Consider the following 12,298-nt stretch of genomic DNA (forward strand, 5'->3'; position numbering starts at 1 on the left):
TAAGAGTGTTTTTACTGTTATTTCAAAATTTACATTTAATTTGGGCAAAGTATTAACGTGTAGTCACAAGGATATTGACCTACTATAACAGTGTTTCTTAACCTTTTTGGCACAATGGACCCCTTTTAAAAAAATTTTAAGATGTCTCGGACCACCCCCCTGTGAAAAAAATAATTACAAAAAACATCAATCGTTAGAAAAGATTTAATTTTATTATTATAATAATATACAAAAAATTTTAAAACTAAAATTTTTAATGTGAAGGCTGTTGCTACTTTTCCTTAATTAATAAATTGAATTGAGGGATGGCTTTCGACAAAGCAACGCGCATATCATGTTCAACATTCAATCGATTTCGATGTTTTGTTTTATTGTTACGAGAGGGAAAAATCCCGCTTCGTTAAGACACACTGTAGCACGGAATTACAGCTGCCTTAGCTCTCTTTACAAGCAATGGGTAGTCTTCTCTCACAGAAGACCAGAACTCTTCGAGTGTTTTTGAATCGAAATCCATTTTTAGTAAGGACTTTGTTCTAAGATCAATAAGCTCATCTTTGACAAGGTTCATATTATCGATACAGTCACAAAGAAAAGAATTACAAATCCACAACTCATCTTTTATATTTATCTCATCCAAATTCAAGTATTTTTTAAATGAAACTTGAAGTACTTCCAGGTGTTCACAGATTTCATTTTTCAAGCTATTCAGTGACAAATTATCTTGCCGAGATTCATTTTTAGTAAGCTCATTCAGATTCATTTAGTCCAATATTTGAAAGTTTGCATAGTTCTCATTTTGAATTCTATTTTTTCGAAGTGGCACTTTCAATAAGAATGCTTGTAATCTCTCAGTTGCATCCATGATGGTGATATCTGGCCCTTGAATTAAAATACTTATATTGTTCATGTGGTTAAAAATATCTGCCAGGTAAGCCAATTTATATGTAAAATCTTTTTTTTTTAAATATTCGAAGAGCGGGTTATCTTTTTCTTCTAGAAAAAGTGATACTTCTGTTTCAACATGAAAATTCGTTTCAAAACCTGCCCTCGTGACAGCCAGCGCCCTTCCATGTGGTTCAGAAGTACCTCATCTTCTGCTTCCATTTCTTGACACAGTGTTTTAAAAAGACGATGATTAAGAACTCTACTTCTAAATAAATTCACAGTTTTAATAACTAGTGATAATACTTCTTTTAAGCAGGTTGGAAGAGTTTTTGTAGTCTGTGCATGTCTATGTAAAAAACAATGAGTAACAAGAACACTAGGAGACTCTTTTTGTACCAACAGGGCAAAACCAGATTTATTGCCAAGCATAGCAGGTGCTCCATCTGTACAAAGTAAATGAATTTTTTCTTTCCAGTCAATGTCGTGTTTGGTAAAGAAAACAATTAACATTGCTACAGCATCAACTGCCTTTGTAATTTGCAAAAGAGACTCACCAAATAAGAATTCCTCTTTGATAGTATCAATTCATCGATGATCTGTTTCAAGATATTGCAAGAAATTTCAACTATTCTTGAATGTATCACATCATTTGACAATGGAATAGCTTCAAGTTTTTTTCTTTGTTTCAGTCCACAAAATAATTCAACCATTTTCAGCGCACATGGCTTAATTAACGTCTCTCCAACAGTATGCGGTTTCTTGCTTTTGGCAATACGATTTGCAACTTTGAGAGATGCCTCAACCACAGGTTTTTGTGGAATACCAAATCTTAGTTCGATTAATGTTCCAGATTTCAAAAACTGGGCTTTCTTCTTAGTAAAAAATTCTAGATCTAGTAACCTGGACAAGGTGCCAAATGTACGAAGCTTGATTGGGGGTGATAAAAAAATAGCACAGCGGACGTCATCGGGGGATTGCCTCTGATGGTGCAAACTGAAAGCCGGTTAGTGGAGGATGTTAAAAATATGACAGGGATATTAGAGGGCTGTGTGCAATCAGCACTGAATTTGGGGTATCTCGATCACCTAGTTTCAAATATGTACCTATGTATTTTCACCTTTCAGAAAAAAAGATCAATGTTATTTAAATATTATTGATCCAAACGTTTTAAAAATTAGGAGTAGTTGACGGACCCCTAAAATATGACCCATGGACCCCTAAGGGGTCCATGAACCACAGGTTAAGAAACCCTGTACTATAAGGAGAAAACATCGGGAACCCGAAAGAAATTGATAAAAATCCATAATTTTCTAGCTTGTTAAGGGAAGAGTAAAACGGTTTTTCTGACAAAAAAACAATTCTGTATACATGTTATAGCGATTAATATGTTAAGGCGGTGTTTCCCAAAGTGTGGTACGCGTACCCTCAGGGGTACGGGAACAGTTTAACGGGGGTACGCTTTCTTATGCGAAAAATCTTGCAACAAACGAAAATTTCAAAAATTTTTATTTAAAAACGAAGCTAGCCATGAAAGATTACGTATTTTTCCATTGGCTATTTTTTGTAGAGATAACAGTTAATAATTAGTAGTGTCAATAGCCAATTGTGATTTTTAACTTTTGTGGAAATTTTTATAGTAAAAAATACATTCATTTTTTTATGAGTGGTACACAGTGTTACGAGAAATTTAGAAAAGGTACACAAAAGTTATAAGTTTGGGAAACACTGTGTTAAGGTAAATGGCACGATTTTGTTTACTTATCTGGAAAACAATAAGCAAGAAAAGAAATAGTGCAAGAATAGAAATTGCTTGCTTCTATTTTCCAGGCTAAGTTTCCTATCAGAGTATTTCTTGTAATGATAAGTCAATACACAATGCATATTACCAGAAATTTTCTCCATGGGATACCTGCAAGTGACGTAGCATGGGTATCTCGATCCTGATTGGTTGTTGAAACGTGGCATTTGTTTACGTTAGCAACTGTTCTTTTCCTTCCATTTCGAGTAAGCCAAGCCCGTCAAGTATCAATTCTCTTACGTGACACATTCTAAATTCTTTCACAAAGATTTCAATTATTTCACTAAATACTCTTATTTACAAAAAGACTTAACACAAAGGCAGGCATGAAACCATGTAGAACATAAACAAACTAAATATGCATCAAAGCTGTAAGGTACATTAAACAAAAATATATCACGGTTATTATAAAATACATAAACAAATAATGAATCTAAAGTAAACGAAGTAGACGAGAAAGAATTATATTTCAACAAACTTGATGTGAGATACGGCTCTGTGTTTAATTAACTTAACTTTAATTAACATTCTTAACTTATGTAGAGAAACTTAGCTCAACTTTAATACGCCATTTTGCTGATAAAGATTAGATGGCGCTGACAATACTTGATTAATTTAACTTTAATTAGCATTCAAACTTATGTAGAGAAACTTAGCTCAACTTTAATATGCCATTTTGCTGATAAAGATTAGATGGCGCTGACAATACTTGATTAATTTAACTTCAATTAACATTCAAACTTATGTAGAGAAACTTAGCTCAACTTTAATACGCCATTTTGCTGATAAAGATTAGATGGTGCTGATGTAATACGTCATAGGGTATTGTGGTCTTCTTGGAAGTGCAAGTACCCAATTAACAAGAATTCATTAAAAAAAATTTTACAATTCTAAATTTTTTTTAAAAATTGGTTTCAAAAAAATTTAATAAGTATAAAAACATAAAATTAAATTTGTATTTTCAATAATTAAAGTAAATGCTATTTATTCATTTTCAACTCACTATTTCGTAACTTTAATTTACTCTTCTTTTAAATACCCAGTTATACCACACCAAAGTATCAAAATTATTAAAGTTTTTTAACATTTTACATAAATTGAAAGTGTTATTAAATGAAAATGATTGGAATATTTTGAATTTTTTCTACAATTCTAAATTTTAAAAAAAAATTGGTTTCAAAAACAATTTCATAAGTATAAAAATTTAAAATTAAATTTGTATTTTCAATAATTAAAGTAAATGCTATTTATTCATTTTGAACTCACTATTTCGTAACTTTAATTTACTCTTCTTTTAAATACCCAGTTATACCACACCAAAGTATCAAAATTATTAAAGTTTTTCAACGTTTTACATAAGTTGAAAGTGTTATTAAAAGAAAATGATTGGAATATTTCGAATTTTTTTACAATTCTTAATTTAAAAAAAAAATTGGTTTCAAAATTATTTCAGAAAATTTCTTACAGTAACACAGAAAAATTCAGAATTCTTACAGAACTTTCTACAACAGAATGACAAAAAATAAAGTAAGGAACTAAATAATTTGTAAGACAATAGTTTACACAACCTCAATAATTTATCTTTACTTTAAAAAAAAAATTCCAGTTTCACAATAAAATTTTTAATTATTTCAAAATACTATAAGTAACGCTAAAAAATAATGACTTTAAATAATAAAGAACGTTAATACAAAAACCATCAATCATGAAATAATAAGAAAATGGGATGTTGAGAATTAATAGAAGTATGATAAATCTTTTGCAAAACACATCAGTCAAACTCTCATTTCAGCAAATACTGTCCGAGCTGCTATTTTTCAATCATATTTTTTATATTAATATTAAATATTAGGAAATCAACTTAAAAATTATTCAAAAAATTCCCATTAAAAGATTTTTTGTTTCACAGCCTATAAAATCATTAGACACAATTGTTTACTAAATTATTTACAGAAAATAAATAATTAGTACCTAATTACTCAATCTAAAAAAAAATCATAAAATATTTAGAAAAAAGGCCTAAAAACATCCAAAATAACAGGAAATTTCAAGAATAGAATTACTTTTATGTTTGTATTAATTAAAATGTTCACAGGATGCAAAAAAAAATTATAATATATACTAATTATTTAACTTAAAAAGTTCAGGCAAATTTCAGACTGTTTGCCTAAACAAATCTAAAATTGTGAAGATCTAAGATTAAAATTCCTCTTATGATTGTATTTACTACATTGTTCAAAGACGGCAAGTAAAATAATTAATAAACTATCAAATTATTTACATGACATTGCGAAAAATTGGTTATGCGTCAGAGTGGTAAATATAAAAAGCTACATAATAAATTAAACACTTCACATGTAATGTCAATGTCAAAATTTAAAAGAAATGAAAATTAAGAAATTATACATAACTAAAAAATTATTCTTAAGAAAGATTTTCAGAACAGGCGTTGTAGTTGGTTAACATAGGAATCAACTTTAACCAATATATCAGCAAATAATAGCTTGTAGTTTGGTAAATTCATTCTTTTTTTAAAAAACTTTCTGCCAGAGATATTTTTGAACTTTTCATTCCTTGCAATTTAGCTTATGCTTAAGCATTTAAATATTTTAAAATAATACTAATGCTAAAAGTACAGAAAAAAAAAAGATATTGCACTAAAGGTTTAACTTTAGATATGCTAATTAATTAGTGTTGGCTATGAATTAAGTAACGAAATCAGACACAATAGCATACTTTCATTGAATTCTCAACAGATTTAAATTTTTGACCATAAAATATGGGAGATGGGCACAATCTGGAAAATATGGTCCCAATCAACAAGTCAGAAGAGCATCAAAAGTTTGGACCCTTTAATACTAATTCAATTTTGTGAATATTTTACCATATATTGCGAACTATGTGAACAAATGGGATATTGTTACACACAATTATAAAACTTGATTTCAAAGATAATTCCAGACTATTATTTAATATTTTATTTCACAACGGACAAAAAAATTTTTTTATAGTAAAGTATGCAAATTTTTAAATCATTTTGAACTTTTAAATAACAAAATGCATTTTGAACAATTTCTAAGTTATAAAATTTCAAACATTCATTAAATTCGCTTATTAACTATTTGATCGATTTAATTTCACGTGTTGCTTTCCTGCTGAAAAAACTAACTTTCCGTTCGTTATCAAATCACAATGTTGTTATATGGAGGAGAATCTTATATGAACTTACCAAAACGAGAAATGATCAGTCAGTTATGAAACTATATAAATGAGATTAAAATCTTGAGTCAAACTAATAATCGATGACATTAAAAAACAAAACTTTTCAAGTATTTATTCAGAAAAAATTTAAAAATTTGTAAACTGAACATTATATTGCACAACAGATAAAACAAAACATTAATCACAACAAAAATTTGATCAACAATACAGAAAAATTAAATCGCTAGTTTATCACAGATTAACATGACACTTTGAAGAAATATACGTGTGAAAAAAGAGCAGTTTATATAACTGTATCTCAAACATTAACAGGATGAATATCAATAAGTAACTTTAGCTTTAAAAGTACGAATTTGCATCGGAGTCAAATCAAATTTCAGTAAACTTTTTCGAATTTTCTGAGATCCTGGAATGAAGCAAAAAAAAATTATAAAATGGCGCATTTCATCACAAAGTGAAAGTTAAGTAAAATAAACTAAATGTAATTAAGTAACACTACATTCAATTAAATCATATGAAATAATGGTTAGATCTATTGAAAATTGTTGATATCAATAAATGTGCAACAGAAAGTATTTTAAATAGGCAATTTATATAATATGCATGAAAGTAGGCAATTTATATAATATGCTTAACATACTTGTGATGCCATTGTAAGCATTACATATTTTCATAAATCTTAAAAATTTTTTTAATTTTATAAATGTAATTTTTAAATCATTCTCAATCCTGCTTAATTAAATTAAATCAATTATTCAATTTTTATCACATTTTATGAAAAAATAACGAAAATCAATACTTTTATTCTTTTCTTAATAATCAATGCAACAGCTAACTTTTTAATTCATGTAAAACTCAATAATTGAGTGTTGCCACAAATCGAAAGTCAAATTCTATTTTGAACTTCATTCCTTAAGCTACTTTATTTCTCTAACCACAAAAATTTTTCGGTTACATGTTTATATCGAATTCTAACAGTCTTTTTGGTGACTAAGTTGCATCCAGATTATTAAAAATTTTATATTAATAACACAGGGTTGGCTTTATTTTCAACTACATTATCTATCCATAATGATTAAATTTTGGAACTCATCCCATGCTCCTAAGCGTCCGTTAGCAACTATGCATTCATAAGTAACTTGAACTTTTTGGGTTTAGGACTGTGGGTTTTGGATGTCCGATGGCCCCTCAGTCCGACTGTTAAAAGTTCCACAAAATTTTTATAAAAATAAATGCCTAAAAAAATTTAATGCTAAAGTTTTCTCCAGCTATAAATGAAGAGCACTTTTTAATGCGGCATTACGGGGAACTCTTCCACTATTAAATAAAGAAATATGTTTGATTTTTGCTTATTATTAAATTATTATTCGCTCATTATAAGTTAAAGATATGGTAATTTTACAATTCCACTATAATAATTTTACAATTCCCCTTTTTATCATAGAGTTCATATAATATGTGAAACTACATTTAGCTAAAATAACTTATATTAAAAATATACTTTAACTTGCATATTCTTCTAACAGAAAAAGCAATATGAAATCTCCTTAGAACAATATAGCACAATATTGCACTAAACTCTTTAGAACAATGTAGGAAAACAATACAAAAATAATTTACCTTTTGGCAGGAAATCTTCACAGACGTTTTTCTTTCCTACTTCGTTCCAACACAATCTTTTAGCGTCAGATAAAAACTGATTAGCACTAAGAGTCGTTTCTTCAGTACTTACAACATCAAATCCATTAAAAAGATTCTAAAACATATTTTAAAAAAACACATAACAGTAAATAGCATTTATTTGTGATTATTCATCATTTTTATGATTCATTACATTTCTTATAGAAAAAATAGTACATAAATTCAAGTTAGTTGGTTAATCAAAACTTAAATTTATATTAAAATGTTCACATGCCTTTAAAGGAAAATAATAAATCAGTATTTATTTTACAGCATCTAAGAAATATCAATAAACTGTAGAATTTTGGACAGTTTGTTATTTTCTAGAATACTGCCCTTTTGACACTGGTAATGGAAAAGCAATAATCCAAACAATATATAGTGCTACCTAATATAAGCATAATTTATTTATTTGATGTAAAGTGATGTATCGTAATATTTGCATTAAAGAATTTTTCTAAAAATATGGTAATTACAAATAAATTTTAATTTTCATGCCTTTTAAGAAGTTGAAAGTAACAGTATCAAAAGCTAGTTGATTAAAACTGATGTACTGCGACTATAAATCGTGTAATCATTAAGAAAAATTATTTTTATACATATGTTAATTATAAACTAATTTTTACTTTACAATATACACTAACTTTTACTTTATCTTTACAGTAGTTGAAAATAACAGCATCAAAGGCAAGTTGAGTTAAATAAAAATGATGAACTACATCTATACATCTTATCTTCTTTGCGTTTAAGAAATTTATTTTTATAACTATCACAATTATAAATTAATTTTAACTTTCATATCTTTGAAGTTGTTAAAAATAACAGCAACAAAAGCTAATATATAATGGAAGGGTTCTTGTAATAAAATAGTCATATTAATGAGCTTTGTCTATACATAGCTGAAAAACAGAATATAGTTTATAAAATAATCACGCTTGATTTATAAAAACAAAATATTACATTTAATCGTATAACCTAGTAAAATAAAACCAACAATAGTTATAGCAATTAAAATATTTTATTAAATATCAAGAAATCATCAAAAATGTTTGTAAATATAATTAATTTTTTAAAAAAACTTCTAAATAGGACATTTTTATTCAGACGGCATAGCCAGATTTTTCAATAAAAAATAAGCATCTTCTAAGTACTTTTCAAGCACTCAAAAAATATTTTAATCACTTTCCAAAAAGAAAATCATCAGTAATAAAAAAAAATTTCTATTGTTTAAAGTTTTTAATTTATAAACATAAAATCAACAAAAACATTTTCAAAAACTTTACATAAACGTGATAAAAGAACTACTTTCAGATAAATATTGCAGAGAAAATTGTGAAAATCATGCTTTTGTTTGTAATTGATGATGACAATTGACACGCCAAAGAAAATTTTTTTTTTAAAAAAAAGACAGAAAATTAAGCACATTTTACAAAACCCGAATAAGAAAAGTACCTTTAAGGGCTTTTAAAATATGTAAATCAAAAATAATACCTTTAAGCATTTTTTAAAAACGCTACACTCCCTGTCATTGCATAATTTTAAAGAAATTATTGAAATTAAATAATTGTAACAAGAAAAAGCAAACTCACCTGTAAAGACAAAACTGCACGTTTACTTAGAATGGGATCTTCATCAAATTCATACATGTGCTCAAAGCGCATTAAAACTGTCCCAGCTTTCCATGGTTCCAAAGTTAACAGATGTACATTTGGTGGCAACTGTGTCTTCAAACCTGACGACTAAATAAAAATAATGAAATTTACAATATCATAATTAGGATCTGTTCAAAAATAATGAAAATTTACAAAATCATAATTAGGATCTGTGCAAAAATAATGAAAATTTACAATATCATAATTAGGATCCGTGCATTTATAAAAAATAAAAAAATTTCTATTGTTTAAAGTTCTTAATATATAAACATAAAATCAATAAAGTTTAAAAACATTTTCAGAAACTTTAAAGAATCATGATAAAATAACTAGTTTCTGATAAATATTGCAGAGAAAATTTTGAAAATCAGGCATTTTTTGTAATTTAGATCGACAATCGACACGGCAAAGAAAAAATCTCTTTTTAAAAGATAAAAAATTAAGCACTTTTTACAAACCTCGAATAGAAAAAAGCACCTTTATGGGCTTCTAAAAAACGTAAATCAAAAATAAGCACTTTTAAGCACTATTTAAAAACATTACTCATACTGAACTAAATCATTTCATATATCACATTCTCTTAAGTTTCAAGTTTTCTATTTTATCCAATTTATTATTCAAATTTTATTGTAGTTTTCATCAATTTTTCCATAGTATTTTAATAATTTTTTTTTAAAAATGTAATCCAACTTTTTTTTTTCTTGTCTTTTAATTCCTTTTTTTTAAAAATTAATCCAAAAATTTAAGAATATGATTGCAAAAAAATTATTTTAAATTAAATCACAAGAAAAAGCTGTGAAATATACTTACAAACATTTTAAAAGATTTCATGTATGAAGCATCAGACATGTTATATTCAGCAAAACTCAGTTGAGGTTGCATAAAGAATGATTGTGCCAAGGGTCTGTGTTTAGAAGCAGATGCACTGATGTTGCTGAAGATCAAATAGTGAGAGCCTCTAATGACCAAACCTTTACCATCAACACCAGGTTCATTAAGAGCCTCACCAACTCCAAAAGCATCATCATGTAATAGGCGACGATGAATCTAGACATAAAAAAAAATCAAATCAATTTAAATATAAAGAATTGCTGATCTACCAGCTGATCCAATTTATTCCACCTGACAGCCTGGTCGTAGGGCAGTGTCTTGTGTTAGTGAGAACAGGAGCTTGAATCCAGCCGGTGGAAGAATTCCAGTGCATTAAATTGTGACTGGTGCACGTTATGCATGTCGGGTTTACAAAGTCCTCCAAGGTCCCATAATAAACCAATACCTCTATGGAAGCCGCAATGGCTCATGAGATAGAGCATTCGTTTTCCAATGAGGTGAGCTGGGTTCGAATCCCAGGGATGGCTGATCGATGTGAATTCCGACCCTGGCTTGCACCGACCGGAGTGCTGATGTGAAATATCCTCAGTGGTAGACGGATCATGGGTTAAAGTCCCTTTGCCGTCAGGCTAACTGCGGGTGGTTCTCGTGGTCTTCCTCTCCATGTAACGCAAATGCAGGCTAATTCCATCAAAAAGTCCTTCACGAAGGCAAATTTTTTCCAATACTTGATTCAGGAGTTCCCTTGTTTTCTGGATTGGGTTTAAAATTACAGGACTATGGAGTTGAACATTAGTAATCATAAACCCGAAAATTGGGTCGGTTGTTTAATGACGGTTATAATATAAAATAAAATACCTCTGGGGGTACGGAACCAGGAGTTCCCTAGTCTTCTGGATTTGGTTCAAAATTAAGAGGCTGCAGAGTTGCACATTAATAGTCGTAAACCCAAAAAATTGGGTCAGCTGTTCAACAACGGTTATAAGATAAAATGTAAAGCTGAAACGCAGTCAAATTTATTTATTAAGAGCCCTGATTAAATGAGATCTAGGATTCAATTCAATGAGATCCAGAATTGCAAAAAAAATATTTCACAAATTTTTGATTGCACATTAAAAAACCTATATATAAATCTACTATTATGAGCATAACGAGAATTTTTCATAAAATTCTGGAAAATTATTTCATGAAAGTTGTCAGATAAATAAAAATTGTTCGCTAAAATTCTATTCATTTTGAAATTGTTACTAAGCTTACCAGAGATAGGCTTTAAAAACTAGGATTACCAAAATCCAGAAAAAATTGGAAGTAAAGCTTCTAAAATGGTATTGAAAACTCACCCTTATAATTCAAATCTGTCAGAAAAAATCAAATAAAGATTTTCTAATAGAATTCGAAATACGCTCAATGGAATTTTTTTCAATATCTTTACAGAAAAATTATTACCTCGTTTTTAATTTTCTTCTGATATAACTAACAGGTTAACTAGTAAGCACGTAAACGTTAAAAATCACTTTTAGCTCAAATTGTAAAAAAAAAAAATCCAATTATATTAGTAATGAAGAGCTAAAGTGTGAACTTACTCATCTGTCTGGAGGCAACAAATGGCAATATAATAAACATCCTGATTTAAGAAATAAATTGCCTAGCTCTCTATGCTATCATTAGAAATGAGAATTTTACTAATAAAATACAAACAAATGCAGTAAAATGTATTGCCATTTAAAATCTTTGAATAGAAATTGGTATTAAATCTAAGAAATCAAAACATAAATAATTGAACAGCAATATATTGTTATTGAATTATTGCCATTCATAATTATTTATAAATTAATAAAAATAATTTTAAGTATAATTCATAATTAAAATAACAATAATAACTTAAGTCATAATAATCATAACAATGGTACTTATAATCACTATCACTATTTATAATGTTTGCATTTATATATATTTATATATATATATATATATATTACTATTTCTTGCATTCAGGACCAGTCATTCTTCCCCACATTAAGGAAGGTATGACCAAAAAGACTCAAAAACTTAACTGGAATAAAAGTCAATTACCTTTCCGTTCTGTTATATTTTCAATCTGTCAATGTCCAATAGAAAACATATAATCAAACATTTAATTTTCAAAAGATTATCCATGATTTTTGAATTTTAAATTTATTACAACAAGCACAATTGCAAAGATGGTTTTAAAGTAAATTTCATAACTTTT

The 12,298-nt window shown here is 28.1% G+C and overlaps 1 protein-coding gene across 2 annotated transcripts in view; it reads right to left on the reverse strand.

Moving 5' to 3' along the window:
* Positions 1–5,991: 5,991 nt before the first annotated feature.
* LOC107456447 (Lysosomal alpha-mannosidase II) overlaps positions 5,992–12,298 on the reverse strand; it is a 30,757-nt gene continuing 24,450 nt past the window's right edge. For both annotated transcript variants that reach the window (XM_016074312.3, XM_043047027.2), the window contains exons 22-25: positions 10,048–10,284; positions 9,175–9,324; positions 7,526–7,661; positions 5,992–6,311 (exon numbers count right to left, since the gene is read on the reverse strand). In XM_016074312.3, coding sequence (XP_015929798.1) covers positions 6,226–6,311; positions 7,526–7,661; positions 9,175–9,324; positions 10,048–10,284 — 609 coding nt within the window. In that variant the 3' untranslated portion in view covers positions 5,992–6,225. The remainder of the gene's footprint in view (positions 6,312–7,525; positions 7,662–9,174; positions 9,325–10,047; positions 10,285–12,298) is intronic.

The sequence above is a fragment of the Parasteatoda tepidariorum genome, chromosome 6, assembly GCF_043381705.1.
Source record: "Parasteatoda tepidariorum isolate YZ-2023 chromosome 6, CAS_Ptep_4.0, whole genome shotgun sequence".
NCBI lineage: Eukaryota > Metazoa > Arthropoda > Arachnida > Araneae > Theridiidae > Parasteatoda > Parasteatoda tepidariorum.